Source organism: Biomphalaria glabrata, chromosome 4, assembly GCF_947242115.1.
Source record: "Biomphalaria glabrata chromosome 4, xgBioGlab47.1, whole genome shotgun sequence".
In the NCBI taxonomy this organism is placed as follows: Eukaryota; Metazoa; Mollusca; class Gastropoda; family Planorbidae; genus Biomphalaria; species Biomphalaria glabrata.
In genome coordinates this window covers 46,131,391-46,158,305 of record NC_074714.1, presented here as the reverse complement: position 1 = coordinate 46,158,305, position 26,915 = coordinate 46,131,391, and the positions used below count along the sequence as shown (strand labels likewise).

Genomic DNA, 26,915 nt, shown 5'->3' with positions numbered 1-26,915 from the left:
CCACCAAGAAAAGATGGCTAAGAAACGCCCAGAGATTAGAGGGTTGAAGAGAATATTTACCAAGAAGGGGCAAGAAATTGAGTCGGCGGTAAGAGCATGGTAGAGAGTTGCTCACAATATAAGTAGTGAAATGAAGCCTTTTTTCGACATGCGGGAATGCTTTAGAGGGGGGTTACTATCAGTGATGGAAGAAATGTGTCATGAAAATAAAAATGCAGTTGAAGCCGCCATTCTTTTTTGCATGACAATTAGAAATCTCTATTCAAAACTAAGAGAACTAAAAAGCAGAGTTGAAAATGTTTACCATTACCGCCGACATATCTGATAGCACTCAACTCTTGATATTTGCTCACAGTACGAAAGGCAATGTTTAAATCACAGAAAAGAGATCTGCTATGAGGAGCGAGCATTGGGACCACCACTGGCAAAGAATCTGTTTAAGTTTCAGACATCATGGAGAAGGAGGCTTCTTTCCCTTGGGGAGAAATTAGTGGGCGTGACTACTGAAACCGCCAGAAGTGTGTCTGGATGACATAGCGAACTAGCAGCAAGAAAACAATTGTCAAGTCAAACGGAACCTCTGTGGCAAGAAGCTGAATCAGGCTGACATAAGCGCTTTCTAAACGAAACTAGTCGACCGGCGGCGTAGCATAGGCCGATATTTTGCAGGGCCGGCCTTAGGCCACTGCAACCTATGCGGCCGCAGTGGGCCCGCACTTTCATAGGACCCTCGCTAATTCTAGGTGTATAAATTATTAAATTAAACCATTTTATAACTTATGACATATTTCCCGAGGCCTCCTTTCGATTAACCAGGAGCTCCTGGAAATCTGAAATTGTAAAATATATGAAAAAGCCCTGGAAATATCCGGAAATTATTAAAATCTTTTGAAAACTCATACAAATATCCCGAAATATGTAGACAAAAATTGTCCTTTTAGTGTGTCATTCAATATGAAAAACGCCAATCCTACGCGCGAAAAAAACAAAAAAAACAAAACGGCATTATGCAATGCCCGTAATTGTGGAATCTAGTGAAAGAAGCTCTTCGAGGCTTAAAAACAAATGAAGAATTACTTGAGGTCAACAATTCTCGTAGATAGATTGAAACATTTTGGTAATTCTTGCTATTGAGCGTGATCTATATAGGAAACAGAATTCTTGTGATATTCTGTATGGCTTCGCTACACGCCAGGCTAAGCTCGTGTAGTAATTCTGTGCGTAGTAAAGAATGAATAAAATGCAAAGACGAATATATTTTCTAATACACAGTCTTAATTTTCACTTATTATCCGTATCCCTACCCAAACTTGGCCCAACGAAATCCGTTTCGCATTGTGCCCACAATGGTTAAGTCAGGCCCTGTTATTTACCTTAAAATATACGGAAATATATAGACAAAAATTGTCGTTTTGGGGTGTCATTCAATATGGAAAACGCCAATCCTACGCGCTATAAATAAAAACGACATCATGCATTAGCCTTAATTGTGTAATCTGGTGAAAGAAGCTTCTCGCGCCTCAAACTAATGAAGAAATAGGCCTACTTGAGGTGAACAATTCTCAAAGATAGATTGAAACATCTGGTAATTCTTGCTATTGAGCGTGATCTATTAAGGAAACAGAATTATTATGATATACTGTATGACTTTGCTACACGCTAGGCTCGTAAAGTAATTCTGTACGTAGTAAAGAATGAATAAAATGCAAAGACGAATTTATTTTTTTTATAATACAAACTCTTACATTTCACTTATTATCCGCTTCCCTAGCCAAACTTGGCCACGCGAAATCCGTTTCGCATTGGGCCCCACAATTGTTAAGTCCGGCCCTGTTATTTAGTGTTTGTAAAATGTTTGACATGTTTCAGATGTTCCTTCAGAGTATATGATAGTTTACTTCCTAGTCCAAACCTCCCGCAGGACGAAGGGGGTGGGAGCGGGCAGAGTTTGACAGTCCAGCGCGCAGCCATCCGTGTGAATACCCACTTTTTCTCCCCCCCCCCCCTTTCTTTTTTCATGGGGTGACTATCCGCAGAAATAAGAGAGTGATCTTTCCTTTACTTCTTCTTCTCGTCCAAACTATTGAGGGAAGAGGAGTATTATATATATAGATAGATAGATGGATTGTATTTCTTCGTTTAGCAGGCGGGGTATTGGGTGAAACCAATGTCGCCTAATCGCCCGCAAACGAGCACCTAGATTCAGGGCTTCACCTTGGTGCAGTGGGATCTTCTGAAGTTGGTTTTGGAAAAACTTTTCTACATCCCATGAATTAATGTAAATATTATATTCACGTGAGAGGCGATTGTGGCTGAGTGGTAAAGCGCTTGGCTTGCGATCCGAGGGGGTCCCAGGTTTTAATCCTGGTGAAGACTTATAATTTCGGGATCTTGAGTCCACCCAGCTCTAATGGGTTACTGACGTTAGTAGGAGGAAGTAAAGGCGGTTGGTCATTGTGATGGTTACATGACATAATTACAATGTTAAACTAAATTGCTCCATTACAATGTTAAGCCCAATTGCTCCAACATAAATTATTTTGTCATTCTTTTTTAGTTTCTTCAGAAGAATTTTGAAAACTTTTTTCAAAGTACCGTTGATAATAGCTAATTGAAATGCATTAGATAATAGAATGCTAAAATAAAGATAAAAGAATCCAATTATAAAAAATCAATTTTTATTCAATGGTCAAAACTTATTTCAATTTATTTGAACATTGCTTATGTATTCATCAATATATAGTCATCAATAAAGAAAAAAAGTGTTAGGTGACTTAGACAAAATAATAGGTAAGACTCTAAAGATGTTTACAGCAAGTCAGATGAGTCGGCCAAATAACAAGAGTTCTGAGCCACCACAACCAATGGGACAAGTCAGATTGAATGTTCTCACATTGAATACACAGACAAGAATGAGTAAATGTACGGTCAATGTTCAGATGCCCAGGCACTCTCCATTGTAGATGTCCCAACACTTCTCCACATAACATGATGGCTGAAGAACTCTAAAATCATTTATTTGAGAAAATGATTACTCATAACTGCAAGAGTTTAGCAAAGAACATCTTTCCATCACTCTGTTAGTATCTGTACTTCAAAAACTTCACTCAACCAAAGAACATCTTTCCATCACTCTGTATCACTCTGCTAGTATCTGTACTTCAAAAACTTCACTCAACCAAAGAACATCTTTCGATCACTCTGTATCACTTGCTAAGTATCTGCACTTCAAAAACTTCACTCAATAAAAATACCAGTATGTGAAGAAACATTCAAAATTTTCCCTTAGGGCTAAGGAGTTTGTTATTATCCCTGACTTTTTTTTTTGTACATATGAGGTCAATTCAGATGGAGAAACACAACTTCTGACTCCAATGTTTATTTTGCATCTAGACATATGCCATTCAGAAGAATCCTGGAGTTCCTTATGAATGATGATAAGTCAGGACAGTCTAGGCTGACCTAATACATTTCTTTATGTTTTTTCTCAAATCTTATGTTAAATAAATAAATAAATCTGGACAACACAAGAGATAACTTCATCCTGTTCTAATTGCAGGCAAGAAAATAAATTAACTTCCAACACATTCAACTCAATACACAAGAGCAATTCAAAGTGGTTCATTCAACAGGAGGGCTTACACTACATACATGGGAGTTTGGAGAGAAGAGCTAATACAAGATACAGTGAAATCAACATAAATATACACAATTAGTTCAGTTCCAATAAATCTCTGCACAAAGAACAAAAAACAACTCAAAAGGTAGACCTGCCATCCATCAAAACATTTTCTCTGTTGAAACAGCATTCATACATCCAATATAGAAAGAGGGAGTGATGGAATCAATAATAATAAAATCAATACATCTGTGAAGACTAATATATGCTATGTAAATATTTATAGTCCTGATAAATGTACATTTGTTAATCACTTGAAAATAAAACACGATTACAGAATACAGTCATTGAAATGATGTTTTCAGCTTCATAGGAAATAACTAGAACATTCAAGGAAAACACACACACACAAAAGTTTTGTAAATAGACACGTCAATAGTTTTGTGTGTCAACTTTGGGTATTTCATAAGCATGGAGAAATGAACTAGAGGTCTGTGAGATGAAACATGGGATTCTTTCACACAGTCACAACGTACTGATGATTAGAAATGTCAGGATGGGATGGCTACTTCAGCCTCTGGAATAGAAGGACAAGCACTTTGCACAGCATTGTCCAATGGCTTGTGATTCTCTTCAACAGGTTGAGGATCCTCAATTGTAGTAGGATGGACCTCTTGTTCAAAGTCATCTACAGCCTCTTCCCCACTGTCCTCCCCTGCTGTATCACAGCTGTTGGCTGTCTCATTTCTGTCCTCCTCATCAATGGCCAGCTCCTCTTCTTCTTCATCCTCATCATCATCATCTTCCTCGTCCTCTCCATCTTCATCACCTTCTTCTTCATCCTCATCCTCAATATTTTCCTCATCCTCATCTTTCTCCTCTTTGTCCTCCTCTTCCTCCTCATCATTTCCAATCTCCATTTCTATTTCCTCTTGGGGCTCTGAGGCAATGACCACAACATCCTCCTCCTCCTCCTCAGATTCAACTCTATCAACAAGCTCAGACTTGGGTGCTGCAGCTGGCACTTCTTTCTCTGGCTGTGCTCCTACAGCGTCAGCTCTCTTCTCTGCCTCTAGCTTCCTTTCCTTAGAGCTCGCAGCCACAGCCTCCACAACATCTGAAATGGCTTTCTCCGCAGCAGCTTGCACACTGGGTGAGCAGGGAGGGCTCGTGTCAAAGACCTTGTCTTTTGGCTCCTTCTTTATTTTATCTGGGTCAATGGGGGTGTCTGCTGAACCAGTCTTAGAAGGGGAGCCAACCAAGGCCACGCTGTTGCCCTCCCTACAGCTGAAACAGACGTAATCTTCCTCGTCACGAACTTCCTCTTTCTTCAAGCCAACACACAGCAGATGAAACCAGAGTTCACATTTATCACATTGCACCCAGTTGACTGCCTCACCTGAGAAATATAAAAGTAGTTCTGGTCTATAGAAGAAGACATTACATAGAGATGATATCAGAGAGACACAATGTTGAAGATCTACTTTATTTAAGTAATGTCTGTATTTTATAAGATAAGATAAGGTCTCCTTCAAAGAAAAAAGTTACAGGTATCATTTATTTTCATTTATTTGAATATTGCTGATTTCTTTTTCAAAGTGCCTAGATTAGGTACTCTCACAGGAAGCCATATTGGATCTAAAAACGCATTTGACATCAAAACAATTTCCTGTTCAGGTTTTACAAAACTGAAATTAAGCATGTCCTAAGAAAAGACATTGCTTTATAACTGAGTGTTTTTATGACATTTTCTGGCGTTTATTCTAAAGATAAGAGGTTCCTCTAACGGCCAGTGGGAAAAAATATATTTTTTTCTATTACTATGTCCTAAATATTTTAATCAGAAAAATTTGAAATTTTCAAATAACAAGGAAAATAAAAAAAGGATTCCGTACATCTTTAGTTTTAAACCACACACTTAGAAAATTCATTCAGCTTTCCAATGATACCAAATTTATTATGATTAAACGAGTCAACGATATTTTAAAACTTAGCACACTTTTATCAGGTACTAGAATTTCACTAAGGTCGGAATGACCTTTTATCAATAATATCTGTTTTTTACATAAGAAAAATAAAATTAGTTTACACTAAAACATGTAAAATTGAATGAATCACTTATTTATACCTAAATCATTGCTTATTAACATAAAATATAATAAAGATCTGTATTCTTGGGAGTTCTTTTGGTCAATCGATGTCGAAGCTAAAATCTGTAAATCTAGGTATCTAAAATATTCTTTCAAATAAATATAATTAAATAGATCTAAATCTTAAATTTAAAGATTCTTTTTCTAATCTACACTATTGTTTTATAACTAGATAGATCTAGATCAATTTAGTAGCTTATTGTGTTGAAAACTTGACAACCAGGAGCATTTTTCTTTTTATAGACTATTTTAAGAAAATTAGAAAAAATTGTATTTTTTTCGTAATTTACTAATGATATTTTATAATTTTAATTTCATTTTGATTTGCCACTTATAAATTAAAATTCCTCCTTTAAAACTGTACAATTTGATATATACTTTTGTATATGTATTCACAATAGTTTTGGAAATATTCACATTAAAAAAAAATTTGCTTCACTTTTTTTTATTTCTCTATATAAAGTCCATTGGATGTCAGGACGCCTCGGACAAACTTAAAATCACAATAACTTTTGAACCAATAATGCTAGCATAATAAATTAGGTGTTGTTGGAAAGCATTTTTCATCCTCTTTCATTCTATTACACATTTGTTGGTATAAGATTAATTTAAATTTTTTGGTGCAACTACCTAGCCTAGATTGTGCTTACCCCAAGCAATCAATCAATCAATCATCTAAGTAAAGTAATAAAAAGAAGGTTTAAAAAAAATGTTTTTTTTTCTTCTGTTCTTCGTTTTTTTCCCCCCATTAATGTGGTTGTCAAATCTATCTCAAAATGCTCATGTTTCAAGGGTATGGGTATACACATTAAATACATGTTTGTTTGTGGTTTTGTTTATATTAAAGTTTAAAAAATGTCTTTTCTTCATTTCTTGACTGTTGTTTATATTTTGTTTTCCTTTGATTTCATTCACTGTTTGAAAAGAAGTACAAGAGTTTTTCATTTATTTAATGACCTTTGTTTCAAACAAAAAAAAGTGTTCAAACCAAATCTAGCAAACTGTTTTCTCATACAAGTAATTATTATTCTCATCTTACTTCATAAATTAAAACTATACTTCATAAAAAAAGAAATATAAAAGAAACTTTCCCCAAACTTACCAGTGGGACGCTGGCATTTGTAGGCTGAGCAGTCCTCATCATTATCATCACTATCATCCATCATGACCAGTTCCTCTTTTATTTTCCTCTCTTTCCTGACTTTAGGCCTCCTCTCTTTTGTCTTGACACTAGTGCCATTTGTTTTCTGACCATCTGACGACTCATTAGTGGCAGGAGTTGTGGATGGTGGCGGGCTAGAAGTGGAGCCAGCACTCTTCATTAGTTTCCTTTTCTTCTTGATTTTGGGTTTCACATCTGTTCCAGGTGTCCCCCCATCACCAGTATCCTTAAGTTTTACTGAAACAAGATTATATTGGTTAGACGTGATCAGCAAGTCTTTCTGTTGTGCCTGTTTCCATTAGTGTGCTTGTTTGTGAAATGATTTGCTAAGTTTTGTAAATGACAGTTGTAAAAAAAAACAACTAATGCTCTCTAGCCACAGTCACTGTTTAGTTTAATGAAACCTTCAAGTCTAATCACATTCTTTATCAAAGGGGGAAACATGTCCCTGCATTAGAACATAATGTGGTATTAGTTGCCAACAGATACTATTTATACAATGAATTAGTCAATAAACATACACAAGTTCAAGAAGTTGTTATTAAGAAGAGTGTGATAGACAAAGGAATAGACAACTGACCCAGATAAATGTTCAAGTCCGGGGAAACAAAATTGGTAATTTTAAGCCAGATTTGAAGATAATTCTGGTCCCAACCAATTATAAAAATTAGCAAAAATATATAAAATACCCCAACTGTCATTTGTATTTATTTACTATAGCTGGATGGCCACATAACATATAGTTAAATGACATTCACTTAATTATATTGCATTGTGCTTTTTTTTTTTTTTTTGGGGGGGGGGGGGGAATTCTCAGATCAACCAACTACACAATCTGCTGCAAGAAACTGTTGCCTACATAACTGTGTGATTGTAAAACTTACACTTCAGAAAATCTTTATTGTCACCAGCATTTTCCTTCTTTGTCTTCTTCTGAAGTTTCTTTTTCTTAATAATTCTCTCCACACCATTCTCCACTTTGATTCTTTTAATCATCAAATCACTCAGTTTGTTTTCACCAAGATTCTTCTTTCTTTTTATCTCTTTGCTCTTTAGAATGCCATCTTTCTTTTTCATCTCTTTCTTCTTCTCATACAAACCTTGACTAGAAATCTGGAACAAAATAACAGAAAGTCAGTATTATAAACAAACACCAATATACTAACAAATAACTATCTCAATAATTACTCTGAATGTTACACTCACCTCCATGTCTGAGAACCTATTGGGCTCAGACCTTGAATAGCAGGCCTGCAATATTCTCCAGATATGTTGGGTTTCATCTAGAGACACCTCCAGCAGATCCCCTTCCATCATCAGCTCTTCCAGCTGAGCTTTCTTTGTCTCTGCTACATCAAGTAAGAGCACTTCACAGGTTCTGGGCAACAATGGAGACTTGCGCATGTTTTTACGCGGTGAGCCATCTGTAACAAAACATGGTGGCATTACCATTCCTGCACATGAATGAAATATAGATACACCTTTATTCTGGTTTTGTGAATATAAAAAATAAACAAGAAACAGCACTTTTAACTTTTCAAAGAAATTTTTTTTTACTCTTTACATAACAAATGCAATTAAAAAAAAAAAAAAACAAAAAAAAAACTATGCAATTTTTTTTGTTGATAAAGCAAAACCAAACTGCTCATGTGACTAACAATAAAGTGAAAATCAGTAACATTGACCTAATCTAATGTGTATGTATTATATGAGATTTAATACAAACATTTTTGTTACCAAGTATGTTCACTATAATAACTTACTGGATACACCTTTAGAGACAGAAGAATAAGCATGTTCAGAGGACATGCCCAAAGATGACACAGATGAAATGTCTATCTCTGCACCAATGTCCTGAGACATGGGGTTGGGAGCAGGGATCAGGGTCTGGTGGAGAGGCGACATGTCCCCAGGGGTAGGTGAAACAGGATCATCCATGTTCACCCCGACCCCAGCTTCCCTTGAGGAATCAAAGTCTCTGTTGTGACGCTCATCAGCGTATATCTGATGATGTTTGGCTAACATGGACATATCCTCAGTGCCTCCATGTTGCAGTAAAGACAGAGCAGAATTATCCCTGTTGCCAAAAGCACTCTGTGTCACAGAGGCCAAGTGAGGTTGTAGTTCAGGATTGTTCGCTGCCTTCTGTAGCTCAGCATTGATAATTTTTTCAGTCTTTTCCCGAGCTGCCTGCTCAACCATTCTCTGACTCATTACACTCAGTTGCGCCATTGCGGAGGCCATATCAGTCGTAGTTAGCACTTGTCTGGCTCGATCCTAAAAACAATTCATAAAAAATTACTTAACTCTTAAACATGAAGAAAAAAATAATTAAAACCTGTTAGTACAATAAAATCTGGAATTTTAATTAAATCAGAAAATCTTTTTTTTTTCTAAAGATATTGTATGTTATAAAAATGTAGATTTTGAAATGCACATGTTCATTTTTAAAACTATTGTTTTATTCATAGCTTTTTAAGTTGTTATTCAACAACTAAATATTGAATGCTGGAGCAATAAGCAACTGTTGGACACAGATGTCAAGACAGTACCTGCCATGCCATTGCTCTCTCAGTCAGACACTGCAGGGCTTCCCCTTCTGCCATACGCACTGGCAACTTTTGCAGTGACACTAACAAGGATAGGATTGTTTCCAACCTAGGGCGCCTTGACCTTAGACAAAGTGGACACAGGAATTTCATCTCTTTTGTAGCCTGACACATCAGAAAAAAATAAAAAAATGTTAAGAGAATAACTAAGCCCCACTGACTTAATGTATCCAAGACCACAAATCAATAACTCCCTATCTTACCTGCATTATTGCTGCCTGAGATGTTTTATTTTTAATGCTGGCTGACTTTGGGAAGGAAACACAGGTTCCTAGAGTAACCAGAGAAACAAAAATGTCAAGCAAAGACAAGAACAATTTATGAACTTCATCAAATTCTGAATTACTTTGACATAAGAATTGTTTCAACCAAAAAAAAAAAAAAAAAAAAAAAAAAGTCATAGTTATATTTCTACAAATGATTTTAAGCAAATTCTGTGATGGTTACAGACTGTTCTTGTATACCACATATTTAAGAAATAATATATAGTCCTTGAGTTCCATTGATTGTTTAGTAAGAAGACTAAGATTCAGATCAGGTGGTGAGGATGACTATGTACAATTGTGACTATGGGGAAGTGTAAAATACTGTTAGATCTACACCACACATACTCAGACCTGCCTACCAAAAATAGTCTAAATGCGTAACGCTGATGGTCAAAATGCGTATTTTGGCACCAGAATGTGTAACACTTACGCGATCCACTATTTTGTCATATATATATATTTATATATGTATATATAATATTAGATCTAGATGTCATGATTAGATCTACAATCTAAATCTAGATCAATACGACAATAGAGATGATATCTAGACTAGATCTGGATCTGTCTATATAATGAATATATTTCTACTCTAGATCTGGGCTCAAGAGTGTTACCGATGCCGTGGATCCGCTACAAACGTAGGTCTACTCCAAACTTTCGTAGGCCTACCTTCATCCTTGATCTATTCTATACTAAGAATCTAGTCTAGATCTAGACTAGATAGTAGTAGATGTTATCGATCTAGATCTAGTCAATCTAAATCATACTACAACTAAATTGGATCTAGATTGTAGAGTAATGTAGAGAATCATGACATAACGTAATGTCTAGCTAGATCTATTCCTGTATAACAAGTTATCTAGATTCTAGATCTAGAATCCAGATCTAGATCTAGACTAGATATCTACAATGTCACTCAATGTGTTTTGAATCGATAGCACTTCAATATTTTTTACTATACAAATGAATACGGGAATCAGGGATTCAACATAATTTCTACTAATGAACTTACAAAAAAAAAAAAAAAAAAAAAAGTCACGTTGGTGTATCAGCTAACTGACGGTACCAACTCAGTACCAACCCGCCACTCCCTCACTCTCATGTTCTTCATTTCTAGACTAAATCTAATTGCTTTTAAGAACCAATCAACGTATAGATCTAGACACAATGTGTTCCCCCACTTTTTCTGCCCCCCTCCCCCTCCAAAAGGACGGCTTAGCGTGACCTCCGTGACCGCTCGTAAGCTAGTCAAGAGAGGGGGAAAAAAAGGATACGAAATGCGTAACGCGACGGGTTAAATGCGTATTTGCATACTGACTGTCATTTTTGGGAGATTTTGCGTAACGAATACGCATTTTGAATAACGGTAGGCAGGTCTGCATACTTTATGTGTAACTACTTTTATTTGATCTCTGACTGATATAAGTGATGTCCACACACTGAATGGGTTCAACTAGAAACTAAGATGAACTATTACCATGAAACCAATCCTTGCAAAGTTCACACTGAAGCATAAAGCCTGATGATGGTTTACGACAAACACAAAACTTAGCATCTGAATCCTGCCTCTTTTCCATGTTGCGAGTTCTGAGGTCTCTCATAAGTTCCACTTCCTTGACTTCCCCCATCTTGAAGGCAGCCACCTGAGTGAGAATGGACTAGCGGAGACAAAAAAAAAAAAATTTAAAAATCTAGATTTCAAAGTTTCAGTGCAACAATACAGTAGCATTCGATCAATGTGTTTACATTACAGTCAGTCAACTATTAATTATTTTTATATGTCAAAATTTAAACTCTTTCTTCATAAAGATCTTAATTATTAATTTGCAGTTGTCTGTCCAATGGATATGTGAAACATCTAGTGTGGTTGCTTTATTTTATTGCCACCGCCGGCTAGCATCAGTGAAAGGGGAGCAATTAGTAAGTCTCTCTTGCCAGTACATAGCCACTCCACAGTAGGTCATAAGCAGCACCTCCTCAAGGTGACAGGGAAAATTGAGACTTGTGGTCAGGCTAATCTTCAAGTGTCTTGGAGAAGGTTTGACCCCAAAATGTGAGGCAGTCATAGCCTGCCAGTGGCCAGCAGACATGAACTGCTACCTACAAACCAAAACACTAGCTATAGGTTAATAGCCTGGCCTCCTTTATATCACCCTGTGCGGACTAAAGTTAAGGAATGAAACCCTAACAGAAAATCCAGTTTTGGAGGCCCATATGCCAAAAGTAAGACCACCACTCTCTGGCAAACTCCTGTAACCACCTCACCCCAAAGTGCAATGGTGTGAATCTGGTCAGTATGGAAGAGAGGAGAGTATTGACATGAGGGCATCCAAGCATTGGCAAATTACAGCCCAGGCTTTCTCCCAGTAAAAAGATTATCTGCTGATACGTAAAATGCCATGTTTATCTTTAGGTTCATTCTGTAACTAAGAGTCTCACAAAAAAAAGTAATAAAAGTTTTAATCTGAAGAAATCAGTCCAGCCTCTATCAGTCATAAGCCAAAACTATAACCATTGGTAAATGTCCGTTCTAGAGCTAATGTTAAAATCAAGTTAGTTAAAGGTTGTTAAATAAATGAAATTCAATTCACCACGCCAGAGTTTCTACTGTCATCACTTGCATAGTCCAGCACACTCTCATTGTCTTTCTTCTCTGCATCCTTGATACGTTTCTTCTTACAGCGGCCACCATTGTAAACACCTATATCAGTTCTGGGAGACAGAATCTAGACAACAAAATACAAATATATTTTAGTGATTTATAAACAAATCAAAACAAGCTAATCATCTAAGATTTTTTTTCATATAAAAAAGTTGGAATAGCCTAATTAACATTATAGAACCTATAAAAGATTATTTCTGAATGAAACAAACGTTTTTGAAAAAAATGTTTTTAAATGGGATTTATAAATTTATATTTTTAATGTACAATTTGCTAAGATTATTATGAAACCAAAAGTAAAACTCAGGTTTTTTTTTTTAGAAATTATTTTCATTCCTATTGGTAGCAGAATGTCAATGTACTTACCTCCAAAAGTGTGAAGGAAGAATTTTTCTTGAGAAATGTTCTGGCAGTTCTTTCTTTCCAAGACTTAGCAGCAGCCACCTGAGACTCGAGCTGGGGCAGTTGGTCCAAGCGCACAGGGATGGGACGGCCTTTAGACACTAAACCTTCCAATATTTCGAGGTAGGCATATTGTTCTACACTCTGAATACTTTCAACCTAAGAGATACAAACACAATCATCAAGACATTTCTGTATTAAACATCAAAGTAAGGGAGAAATATTTAATACTGTAACATTTTTCATAAACAAAAACTAAAATGACAGAAAACAGACCATAGTAAAAAGTTACCTTTTGAATCCATTCTTTTGCCTTTTTAACAGCTTCTCTCAAAGAACCAATGTTTGGCAAGTATGCTGGAATATTTCTAGCCTCCGCTATAATAGCTTCCAAAGTTGTAAGGAGATGACGTGGTCTAAACATTCATTAAAATATTTGATTAGGAAGTGATAAGCAATAACAAACTAAACTAAGCAATTTAAATGATGTGAGATTTAAAAAAAAATGTACCTGGCTTGAAGACAAATTCTGGCCTTCTCTTCCCACCTTTCACTGACTGTTAATAACTCTTGAAGTTCTGCCATGGCTTTCTCTACTGCTGGATGTGGTGCTAGGCTAACACCAGACTCTATCAACTTTCTCATTGTGTCTAAAGTGACGGAATTGGGCTCCTTAATGGAGGCGCGGACATTATCTAACCAACGAGCTTGTTGTAACACCTGAATAAAATTCAAGAAAAAAACTATTTCAATGTTACATGACTTGAAATATTATCAGAAAAAAAAAAAGGTCTAACCTAAAAAAATTATATAGATGCTTTCTTAGCAAGCCTAAACAATCCACATAACTAAACATGCTTTTTTGTTTTACTATCCACAGAAATATTACTTTGTAAAAGATATGGTTTACGGTTTCATAAGGGTGGGCGCAGTGTCTACAAAGGGGGAGTTGTGTGGGATTTATTTTATTGAGATGGTAATTTAACAGAGGTGTCTGTCCTGTCCTTAGTTGGAAGTTTGTAGATTGCTCTTTGCGGGGAGGAAGTTAATACTGTCATAGTATAGTACAAGCTTAAAATATCAAGAATGACTAAATGAAATTGAGTTCCAAACCTGTTTCAACTTGGGTATCTCTGGTAGATCTACATCTAGACTAATGCCTATTTCAATCAGTGTCTCCACTTGTTCAGAATCAGGAGTCTCAGCATCTAGAGCATCCTGAGCTTCCTCACGGAACTCAACCACTTTATCCAGAAGTTCCTAAACATGTAGATACAGAGACATAAATGATGCATTCAGACTAACAGACTTAATTAAAACAAAAATTGTTTTATATAATTATTGTCCCCCCTGAGTCAGCTATGTCTAATAAGAATGCAAAAGGATGTCCAGATATGATATAAGAAACAGGACAATAAATTCAAACTGCTAAGACAATGTTAGTGAAAATTTTTTTTTTTTAAATTTATAATGACTTGTATATGCTTACTTAATAAGTTAAGACACATGCTAATATAATAAACCACATTACTTTGATTGATTTGGTTTCTTTAATGATACATGGAAGCCCATTCACTTGCTCAAAGAAACAGTTCAATTCATCCAAGGTCAGTTTAGCCACATATTTGCCTTCAATGGATTGTCTGTTCCTAGTAGACAAAACAAATAGACATGAACAAAAAAAGTATGTCACTATGACATTTTAGTTACAAAATTAATACCAATATCTCCACCGACCTAGTTCTGATTTTCTTGCTGACCAACTGGTTGGCTACATTAGAACACTTTTCAGCCTCAGAGACAGCATTAATCAAAGTCTGTAGGAGGTCAGAGTCTGGAAATTTTTTCTCCTCAGCTTCAGTGATTAGCTCTTTCAATTCATTCAGCTCTGTAAAATCAAAGTAGCAGAGAATATACTTCACCCATGATCATAGATTGAATGACAAAACAAAAACTTTTTGAAGAGAAACAAAAATGTAAGCAGCAAGCAAAGAAGAGATGATGCAGCTGTTTATAGCCTAAGACTCTATGCATATGGCAAGAAAACTTGAAGATACCCAGAGGCGTAGAAAGCAAAAACTAAAATAAGAATTGAAAAAATGTAAATGCTAGAACACATCAAACAGCAATGTTCTAACTAGTCAGCCATAGTTGCAAGCTGACAAAATAACAGCTGCCACTAGATTAAGAAATTTCAGAGTAAGATGACGAATTTTTAAGTAAAAATACAGTGATTAACATTGACATATCTAACAAATGATAACATATTTAGGAAATGTATACTTAAGTTATTATTAAATATAAATCCAACACACCTAATTTATCATCTCCTGTGGCCTCTAAAGCATTTTTAACCAAAGAGTTCCAGTTGTCATAAGATTCTGCTCTGACTTTCAGGCGATGCAGCATACTAGGTAATTCATCTAGCGTGTACCTGTAGCGTAAGACATGCCTAGATGGAGCACAGTCACACAAGTCCTCCACATGGTAAAGACACACCAGGCGATCTGAGGAAAGGAAGTGTTCTTAAAAAGGGAACTTAACATACAGCAGCAGGAAGTACATAAAAACCTGAGACTGAATTGCTAGGCTAAGTACACACAAGGTGTCTACATAGAAGACTAACTTGGTTGACAGGGACATGTTACTGATGACAGGAAGCAAGTTGTTTTACAGACATCACACTGACGCTCATCATCTGGCAGCAGTTCAAATGCTTCTCTCTCAGCATTGAAGGTTCCCTTCAAACAAACATTCAGAAACAATAACTGAACTATACTGCAAGACACTTTACCCAATAGCTCCTATCACAGTACATTGTCTTTTAGGTTGAAGTCCTACACTAGGGGAATGCATTAGGAAGCTAGCCACATTTTTTAAAAACATTCCTACATGAAGAACTCATGTCTCGTTTTGAATGAGAACTTGAGCCTGGTTACTTTTTTTTTTTTTTGGTGAAAATCCTAATGTGTATTGCTTTTTTAAATTATATTTTAAGAATTCTCAACCAGGCCCATTGTCCCAGTGTATAAGTTCCCACCCTGATCTTACATTTTTATTATTTTTTTTCAAAACGTTTATTTTGTAAGTTTTTTTTTTATTCAGAGTTACGCCTCTTTGCTTAGGGTATGGGAAGGAATTTTCAAACTGGAAATAGGAGGAGCTATTTGGTTAACTTGCATTAAACATTACACAAAGTGTTGTCTTTTATTATTTTTTTAAGTGTAATAATAGATTGTACAAACTTACTCTCTCCAACAATGATTTCCGCAGATCTCTCTCCTCCTCTACCATGCTTAGCATATCAGCATGAGTAGCTGCAGCCAAATTGAGGTCAAGGCTGTCTGGGTCAGCAGCCATTTTGCAGATGAGTTCTTCATGTGAAAATACACATTGCCGATGCAAGGACCTGTAATGATCAATGCAGGCTCTACCAATAGGCAGCTGGGGAAACAATTAACAGAAAGTTTTATTTTCTTAGCATTTCTGAGTGCATATATAAAAAATGAAAATAACCTGCATTTCAACAGCATTGAAAAATAAGTTGTCCCTTCAAATCAAATTAAACTAGTCACATCTAAAAAAAAATTTTAAGTACAAGATATACTATCAAGTCCTTTATGATATCCAAATGTAAATTAGTATGAAATGTTTTGGTTGTAGAATACTTATTCTTTAGTGAACAAAAAAAAAAAATCAAAAAGTCACTGAATCCTTAAAAAAAAAAAAACAGGCTTGAAACGAACCCAATCTGCAGGACAGAAGTTGACAGCTTCTGCAAAGTTATATCCCTGATTGAATCCAGCATGATATGCTCTGGGAAATGTCACCACAAATTCTCCAGCACACTGATCTGTTCTGAAAATCTACAAAAAATGAAGACAATAGCATTAAGAAACATTTACATGACAGGAAAGCAACCATCATGATAAGAATGGTTTTAAAGTATATAATAAAATGACATCATACACTAAAATTACACTAACAAGAATAAAATCTAAATGACATGTTGGCCAGAGGTATCAAACAATGAATTGAACAAATAGAACTAAAAGAAAGCATTCAACTTACAGGCACTCCTTTCTTCATCAGAATGTTTGGGTTCATGATAGTTGTTAGCTGATGAAGTAAGTCAGGAGCTTGCTCAAAGAGTTCTGGTGCTGTCTCCTTCATGGCATCTTCAAATTTGGTAGCTGCTGAGCCTGGCACACCATACCAAGATTTAGGCTCCCCCCTGAAATACAAACATCATAACCTTCCTCGCAACAAGGAACTCAAAATATACATGTGCAAGTTTGAAGTTGTAAGTGCATTGAATTATTTCATTGAACTGTAACAGCATTTGTTCTTTCTTGCCCTTCACTGTGGACTTAACAAATTACAAATGTGTTCATCTAAGTTAAAATTAAATTAGCTTTTGTAATAATAAAGATAAAAGATGGCAATTGTAAAATTCCTTTTCTAAAAAGTAGTAACATTTGTTTTGTTTTTGGTGTTTCATATCCCTTTTTGTTTGTTAACATAATTGATCGATCTGTATTGAAGTGGGGGAAAAGTAAATGATTTACAGGATTCAAAAGGAGATGCTTACCAATGCAAGTAATTAATGGAGTAGCTCCAGTGATCCTCAATGTGCCAACAGAAGCTTGAGAAACACATGCCTACATAGCACCAAGGGATCTTCATCCCAGAGATATCCGCATTGATGTGACACAACACAGACTGCTCCAACACTGGCAGATTGTTCAGGTTCCAGCCAGATGTCACATACTCCTTTAAACATAAACACAAATTTTATTCAAGTACACATCACACAATAAATACTTGAACATGAATTGTACATTTCACCAGCGTAATAGAATATCTATTGCATCAATCAGACCTCATCCTCTGGTAGTAGATCCTCTGTGTTCTTTGTAGGGAACCCACTGCCCATTTCCATGGCATGAATGTCAGCACCATACTGAACCATCACATTCTCTTCAAAACTGTTCACCAGTCGCCAAAATTCTTTTTCCACCTGCGCTGTTGTTACCTTCTGTCAATACACAAAAATAATTTTCATTCTTTTTTTGTAATTTTTTTTTTATTTGGATGCAGCTATTGACATTAAGAATTTTAATAAATTAGTTATTCCAATTAGACTAACAATCAATGTTAGCTTTCTATAAGAGTCTAACAAAATATCTGACCATGCAGCAATAACTTTGCAGTAAATCAAATTTAGAATTTCCAACCACTGGTTTTCTATACAACCAGAGATAACAAAAAAAAAATCTCATATAGAAAACCATTTCTCAGTTAAATGGTTTGAAACTCATTTGTAAAGTACAATATTAGATGGGAAAAAATTAGAAGATTCTCAGCCTTATCTGTACTAATGCCAATAATGAAATGATTACTTCTAACTTCTAACAGTCTACACTGAAAAATTCTAGGAACTAACCATTGGAAAAAAACAAAAAAACATTCCTTACATGTACAGGCATTTTGAAATAGGATGCCTTAAAATGATCTGCCATTTCTCCAAAGGATTGTAGAGTGTAGTCTCTCTTGCTCTGGTCAAAGCCATATGGTTCTAGGGGTTTACTACAGGCCTGTACAAGTAAAAACATTGTCATCTATTACACTATAAGAATGAACCAAAAACAGAAACGAGATTTGTTTTTATAAAATGTTTCATATCTATTAAGACTAATTAAGACTTGAAGCAAACATGATCACCAATAGAAAATATAAGAAATATTGTCAACAAATGAATTATGTCAAATAAAGAGCAAAGGCAAATGTACAGCATAGAGATTCTATTTTCTACAATGACTATGAAATGATCAAAGCAGCCCTGTATTTGTAAAAAATATCTACCTGCTTCACACAAGTAGGACACCTCCAGTCACCTTTAGGAACTTCGGCGAGTGGGGGCACCAGACAGTAGGTGTGGAAGGCATCATCACAGCCATCACAAAGGAGCATTTGGTCCTCCCCATCTCCTCGACCACACATGTGACAGTAGTACTTGTCAGCCTAAACAGGGCAGGTACAACCAAGTAAGTTGCAACCATGTACAGTACAATGGCATCAAATCAACATGTTTTACACAACCTAAACACTAGCTCATTCAAACAGAATGTTTTCTAACAGACAGCAAAAGTATTCAATATCATGTCAAGTGTAGGGCCCTAAAAAAATTTATTTACCCCAGAGTAAGCCCCGGGAATGGACATCTTCTGTCGACTCTTTCTATTATCAGCCTTGTCTTCAAGCTTGACATCCGGATCATCTATACGAAGGGAACAAAATGTCAGCTTTTTTTTTTATTATGCTTGTCTTTAAATTAATGAATTTTTATTTCAACATTAATAGTTGCATGGCTTAACTTAAAATGATGTCTTAAAATAACACCCCCCCCCTGATGGAAACAAATTATAAATGAATTACCTTTGGAACCAGGAACAGCAGCTTTAGGTCCTGCACCAAAAAACTGCAGCTTCTTAAGCTCACTGTTTTTGCTGTAGTCAATGTCTGGGTCCTGACGAAAGAATATTAGAATCATTAGGCTGAAAAAGTCATGTAGATTAGCTTTTCAAAGTTATAACAAAAGATTTTCAAGATGATAAAATAGAGAGAGGCATTAATCTTTAAAATCCAACCACAGAATCTAGTTACTTGAAAGCAAATTTAATTTTTTACTTGTAAAACATTTATAGAAGCTGTAAGTGCTAACTTGTTGACATTTCAGTCTATTCTCATAAAAAAAGTTTTCTAATTCTAATGAACATATCCACAAAACAAGTTCATAAATTATATACAAGCTAACAAATTGAAAACATTAATCTAAATTCAATATTTTATATAAACTAATTAATGATATATAGAACAGGGGTGGCCACATACAATCTCTTTCAAATCATGCCAATACTTTACCTCTGCTTTTCTAAAGAAAAAACAATGCTCCTTAATGGCCACCCCTGCTTTTGAAAGACTTGTAAAAAAAAAATTGTGAAAATTTTGCTGACCTTTCTTACCAAGCACTCGTAAGCATCATTTGAAGGAGTTGGGCTCTGAAATAGCCCAATTAAAGTTTCGGTTAAAATGTGTATAGATAGTGAACATTGGAATGAAATACCCACTGATGTGCCCATCTACTCATGGACCAGAAAGGTAGCTTCTTTTAAAATAATTAAAGCAGATAAACAAAACAATCAAATTTAAAACAGAAATTAACAACTAAAAATTTTTTTCTTTTAAACCAAATTAATTTTGACTAATTAGCTACTTAGGTTAATGCATTTTTGTATTCAGAAAACTTCAAGTAATGCACATATTGTTTAAAATCCAACTTGATATCACAAATTCAAACAGCAAACAAGAAAAAAAAAAAAACAATATAAGAAAAATTGTTATTTCACATACCTCTTTGACAGCTCTTTTAGCTTTGCGATTCTTGTCTTTGTCCCCCTTCCAGCTAGGTTTCCAGTCCTTATCTGCTTTGTCTATTTCATCAGGAACTATAGGCTTTTGCTGTTCAATATAAATATAAATAAACTACAACCATTTTTTTTTGAGAATACAGGAATATAAAAAAAAAACACAATAGAGCCTAGTTATTAAAGAGCTGACACATAATCTTCTTTCTAGTCTCTCTGAGCTCTCCTCTCATTTAATGAGGATCTATAGTGTATTTAAAATACTTTGAATAGTATATAGTCCATCATATAATCCCTTGTGTAAACTAGATGATAAACCAATTTGTCCCATACTTTTATTCAGCTTTAATTCCTTGTTAATTTCCTTCTTCCATAAATTCACCATGCTTTAAAATCAAGCATAATCTTTATATGTTGAGGATAATGATTGATTGATTGATTGATTTTAGGCACTTTATATGTTGAGGATAATGATGCAGAGTAATTATATAGTATGCTAGTAAGATATCCTTACTAGGTTCTTCATCCTTGGATATATAAAGTTCTACATTAAGATAATAATATGCACACAAAGTTTTAGTTGGACTAGCTGTCTGGATCTACAACCCAACATTTATTGACACTATAAATATATATATTACAGCTATCAACATTAATATAGATGTATGTAGAAACAAAAGTGAAATAATAGTATCTTTAACAACTTAAACAAAACACGGCTCACTTCAAAACTACAACAAACACACGCCCTTCTGTTTCTTAGTCGCCAACTTTAACTTCACTCTTTCATTTGCTATTCATCCCGATTTATAACCTAGTGGTCTTATTCGTGATTGCATCATAATCTATTCAACCAATCCGAACAAGCGCCTACACCCATATACTGATGTCACTTCACAAATGTGGGAACCTATTCAAATTCTGTTGGACTTAATCTGAGATCAAAACAATCTCTACCATGTTCCATCACAGAAACATCCATGACAACCAAGTGCAAAGAACAAACTTGCCTCTGGTATAAACTTGACAGTCTCTCCCTTTTTAAACAAAAAGAAAGGGAACAAGATGCGTTCATAGTGGTGCTTAAGAGTGTGGCCCACACCTCTGCCATGTGGATAACCCATCTTGTCAGCAACACGAGCCCAGCGTCTCTCCTTGTTCAGCAGTTCCATGCCACCTTCCTCCTCAACTGTCTAGATTTTCAGAAAAAGTACATTTTATATATATTAGTACATTTAATTGTTTGAGTCATATAATATATAGTATATTATATTAGCATATATAATATCATTTTTTTTAAAAAGCCTAGTACAGCAATTCAACAGCCTATTTTAATAACTCAAGAAAACATTTCTAGTACAACCTTGACAGTCATTCTAAAGTTCATTACAACAATAAACCTTGCTAAGACTGTAAGAGCAATCTACAATCTAAGAACAAGACACACTATTACCTCCTTAACAAAAAAAAATCTCACACACCCACCCCTCTGTAGACACTGTGCCCCACACCCTCTTTAAATGGCCCATGTTGAATCCTCTTAGGCAGACACTATTACTACAAAAACCCAGCATAACCAACTCTCTGAGTGGCAGTGCTGAACAGCTGAAAAACAGCACCTCCTTTTTTTCCTTGGCACAGGCTTCAGATAGAGCCTACAGCTACAGCTAAGCAACAAAAAGCTGGCTAAAAGAAGAGTTTTCCATTGCTTTAAAAAGAGCACTTGTGTAAAATATGCTCTGCTTCATCAACAAAAGCATTTGTGAAATGTGACGTGGTCCTAAATAATAGACTTGAAAGAATTAAAGGAGATTTCAAAGCATGACATTTGCCCAGTCATAAAATTCTGACAGTAGACCTATGCAGAACTTTAAAACACCATACAAAAAAGATAACCAAAAAAAGGTGGGGTGCATTTGTTTATGTGGACACACAGAATAAGATTTAAATTTAAAAAAATAAGCACCCCCCCCCCCTCATCAAATTAATAGGGCTAAAAGTTATCAAAATCTCTTCCAAACATTTAGACTTCAATGCAGTCACATATTTTAAGGTTATCAAAAAAAAAATTATAAAGAACTCATGAAATAAAAAAATAGCCAACAATGCTGCAAGTGGCCACATTGTGAGAACTAAGCTAAAACTAATCAATATCCAATAAATTGAGCAAAAAAAAATAAATGAAAAAGATCATTATTCATTATAATTTACAAAATCGCATCTAACCCATTTACAATTATTGAGCCAAGCTAGAGAAAGGTGACAAGGTCACAAATTCTTAAGTTATGGATGTCAGCACTATAATAGAAAAATAATCAAGATGTTTTTATCAAAAATAATAAAGAGCTAGCTCTAGACTGTATGTTTTTTGTATGTTGGTTGTTGTTGCGTGCGTGTGTGTGTTGAATGGTAAAGGAACCTGTACATTTATAGATCGAGAATCGTATTCATACTATTCATAGATCTCTAACAGTAGATGTTTTACAGTAAACTCGTACGGAACAATTTCTAAACGAATAACAGCGACTGGGAAAGACAATCACGCAATAGCTTGTGACGTAGCTTGTATTGAAGTTCAATTTGGATTAAAATTCGAATTAAGGCATTACAGATAAACCTTTTTTTTTCCTGGACTTGATTATAGACCGATATTTGAGCTACATAGCTTTTAATACGACTTAATACGGGCTTGAATTGAAATGCAGGCCATGACATTTTTTTTTTGTTGGCCAAGTTAGATCTAGGTCTCGAATCTAGAATCCAGATGTAAATGCGTTAAGTCTGGAGCTATATTAAATAAAATGGAATGGGGCATCAAATCTCTAACGAAAATAAATGAATGAAACCATGGGCATGAAGTAGCATGAACCAAGACAGACACTTCTGAACTGTGGCAGGTAGAACCCCAACAAACGATAAACCGACATCAAGGTCAAGGTAAAATGAATGCATTAAAAGAAGGAAAAAAAAGGGGGGGGGACGAGCTTAACTTTTTCTGGTACTCAAAGATAAATAAAAACAACTCGCTTTGCAGAAACAGTGTCGTCTGCTTCGATACACGAATATCGTCTCCACTGAGAACAATGCATTTAGGTTTGTCCCCGAGGCTTACAGTTTTGTCACTGACCGTTGGATGTGCGTTGAGCAAGGCGCTATCCCCTAGATTGTGACTAGATCTACCTTCAACAACTTTTCAGTCCCACCGGACTTGCCCTCACTCCCCCCCGCCTCATATTACGCTTGCACTGTGGTGTCGACTAAAAGACACCACCCCCAATTAATATGACGGCAAACGGTGACGCTTAAAAAAAAAAGCAACAGCGTAGATTACTGTAAGACCTAAACTGGTCTACGCAACAAAGCATTAGTGAAAAATTGTTCTTTGTTCCCCCGATACAGAGTGAGTTTTGAGTAGGATACTGCGGCTGCACATTTTTTAACCAATCAATACGCGTCATTTTATTTTTCTTTACTTATCAATGCTAGAAGCCCTTTCTCATAATGGCAATTAAAAAAATGACACAGCACTTCTAAAATGTGCAATACAAAATTTGCCGTTAATTTTGATTTAAGTTTAATAATGTTCGCTGGAAAAAAAAAAAGATAACGCACACGAGACCTTAGTATATTAACGCCATTTTGAAAAACCGACACAATATAGAATTCCAGTTTAATAAGATAATACAGACTACTGCAGCTATTCATTGTAATCCTCATCTTCTTCCTTTAACGTTAAAAATAAATGCACAAAAAGACTTGAGATATTATTATAGTCTCCATACTAGAGAAGAAGAAAATCTTTATTGGAAGGTCTCCAAACGTAATGTCATGAACATCAAAGGTCACCAAAAGTACTACAATTATGTCATTAAAATTAAAGATTTCCAAACATAAGTTTGATTCAAATAAATGCAATAAAAGGTCTCCAAAATCATTTCATCAAAAATAAGGTCTCCAAAAGTCATTTGATTTAGCCATATAATTAAAATCATAACTTGTCATAAGAGAATGATGAAATCTGAAATTTCCTAACCATGACATAGCCAAGTAAAAATGAAAATTAGATAAAAGAATATAGTATATAGATCTATTAGAAATATCACAACTTCTGTGACACAATAAAGAACTTAAAAAGCCTCAAAGTTTCAAGGCAATGTTTAGTCTTCTAATAAACTAGAAATTATATAAAAATGAAGCATCTAATTTGATTCTGAAAATTAAATTTCCTTTCAAGCCTAGTAACTACACAAAGATCTACCTCCACTGTCAAGTTTACAATTTAAAACTTGTGATATTATAAAATCAAACAGAAAGTATTCACAGAAATATATCTAGCTAGCCCTAGAATACAGAAATGCACAGTTTAATAATAACACTAACAATAATTTGTTAGCACTTGAAAATTCCATACAATAAGAATAATATGCACCACATATAATATAAGAATCCTGGAAAATATGATGAATGCACTCCAAATCTGAATCACAGTTCCATATAACACAAAAGCCATATCATGTGACCAATACTTTAGCAAAACAAAGAAGGTAGTAAATGATCTTCTTACCTTAAAGAGTTTATATAGATCCAATATCTTTCTTTCCACCGTAGGTATTTTGAGAGTACATCCCTGAAACACATATTAGACTGATGAATCTCCAAAACAAAACCCTTTTTTTTAAAGAGCTGATGTTTCTTCACAACAAACAACTTAATTAAATTTATTCAAATTCTTAACCACAGTATTAAAAATAACTGAACTGATCATGAATTCAAGATATTCCAAATATACTTTTATAAGCTGAGTACTTACTTGTAAATCCCAAAACTTGTACAAACAATCAAAGAAATTAAGTTTAATCCGAGAGTGTGCCTGATGTCAACAAAAAAAGTTCTGTTTTTACTAATTTATATAACAGTCTTTCTTATTTTATATAAAACAATATTTGTTGCATTTTTAAGATTAGTGCATATTCAAAATAAAATTTGTTTATAAATAAATAAATATAAATTTCCAAGAATGAAATGAAAACAAAAAGTTTTTGGAGGCAATTTTAATTCTTTTTTTTAATCTTAGATATCTGTTTTACTAGACATCCAGCCTCCACTATTTTTTCAATTCAATCATTGTTCTTATGCATTTAGATTAAAGAACAATCAACCTTTTAAAAAACAACGCTATTAAAGCAATGACAACATATTTAGAAGAATCAATGTATTCAGTTTTACTAACCTCCATTTCATTTAACTTTTGTATTCTAGGTGTAAATCTGAATGTTTCAACATTCACAGCAAAAGGTGGTTGCCAATCCTTTGAAGTAGTTAAAAAAAATATAATTTTTTGGGGGGATGCAATTGAGTTAGATCTAATCATATAACAGTTTGCTATTATCATTAACCTTAACATTTTAGTATTAGTATCATATTCTTTTAAATAACTGATATTTAAAGTTGACCAAAGATATTAGAATATTATTTCTATTTCTGATCTGGAACATAAAGGAACATGGCCTGTCTTACTTCATTTTATCTTTTCTACAAACAAAAATCACATCTAAGAATTAAATGTGTAAATGTATCATTTTAGGAGTTAACAAAGTATTATATTAATTTTTATCAACTAATTTATAGCAGTCTTGTGTAATACTGTTTCATCCCATTACATTTTAGGTATAAACTAAGACCACTCATAATGGCAATAATGGTAGATCTAGATTTAGAATCTAGCTGCAACCAGTTAGTTAGCCCTGTTAGAAACTAATCAAAATGTATTTTCTTCATTCTTTCTAAATCTGGAATTGAACTAAAAATAATTTATTTATTTTTTTGACATTCCAAATTAACTTTTTCAATGTTTTAAGGACTTAATAAAATACAACTAAAAAAAAGGAAGAAAATTATAACTATTTAGGAATAGTGTTAATATTTATCATTCATTTAATGATTTAGGGGTCGGCAGTTACCCAGCCCATCTTTCTTTCGCTAGCACGGGCTGAGGACGAGGCCCCAGCAGTCGTGGGCAACATAGTCATGTAGGAATGGAAAACGGTGGCTGACGTCGTAGTCGCCATCTCAAGACAGTCAAACGGCACGTAGAAAGCAAAAAATCATATTGGTGGTGGGCAATTGAAAAAGGATAGATAAATGTACATTTGTTTTAAGTTTATTATACAAATATAAGATGAGTTCACAGGTAAAACTCACCGGTGGAGGTTTTATTTTCACTATACCAGCTTGTAAACCAATCGACCTTATTTTAGCAATATAAGCTAACGGATCAGCGAACTCCTCCTCGGTTGGAGTAAACACAGGAGCTTCTGGAGGAGGCTTAAAGTTAAGATATGGGTCGTTGTCGAAGGCATCCATGTTGCCGACAAACAAAGTATAAAAACAATAACTTATACAAAGTCCATAACAAGAAAAAACACAACACTAAGCCATTGACAACATCCTGAAATTGACAATGCTGGTAGTGCCTAACAACATACCAAACAATAGATGAGCACAGAAACAAGTAGTTCTGACCACGTTCTAAAATGTTACAAATGTTTTGAAAAAAAACTCTTTCAATGCCAAATAAAGTATTTAAAAGATAAAAAAGCAATTTGTTTTTATTTT

At 34.8% G+C, this 26,915-nt stretch overlaps 1 protein-coding gene across 2 annotated transcripts; it reads right to left on the bottom strand.

The window, feature by feature from the left end:
• Positions 1–2,661: 2,661 nt before the first annotated feature.
• LOC106055009 (lysine-specific demethylase 5A-like) lies at positions 2,662–26,790 on the bottom strand. 2 transcript variants are annotated; one of them, XM_013211116.2, is made up of 33 exons: positions 26,502–26,790; positions 25,531–25,608; positions 25,111–25,170; positions 24,865–24,927; positions 21,311–21,493; positions 20,287–20,394; positions 19,890–19,934; positions 19,312–19,402; positions 19,071–19,153; positions 18,739–18,897; positions 18,351–18,494; positions 17,756–17,911; positions 17,465–17,646; positions 16,945–17,107; positions 16,620–16,739; positions 16,123–16,317; positions 15,500–15,614; positions 15,189–15,380; positions 14,611–14,761; positions 14,405–14,522; positions 13,987–14,133; positions 13,385–13,593; positions 13,166–13,289; positions 12,838–13,032; positions 12,401–12,535; positions 11,287–11,467; positions 9,744–9,811; positions 9,484–9,645; positions 8,695–9,208; positions 8,138–8,355; positions 7,816–8,044; positions 6,872–7,168; positions 2,662–5,018 (listed from the first exon to the last, which is right to left on the bottom strand). In XM_013211116.2, exons 1-33 carry the CDS (start codon positions 26,661–26,663, stop codon positions 4,171–4,173), a joined length of 5,895 nt encoding a protein of 1,964 aa, XP_013066570.2. In that variant the 5' UTR covers positions 26,664–26,790; the 3' UTR covers positions 2,662–4,170. The 2 variants fall into 2 exon arrangements, with proteins under 2 accessions (XP_013066570.2, XP_013066571.2); XM_013211117.2 differs by having other exon boundaries at positions 18,351–18,470.
• Positions 26,791–26,915: the final 125 nt, after the last annotated feature.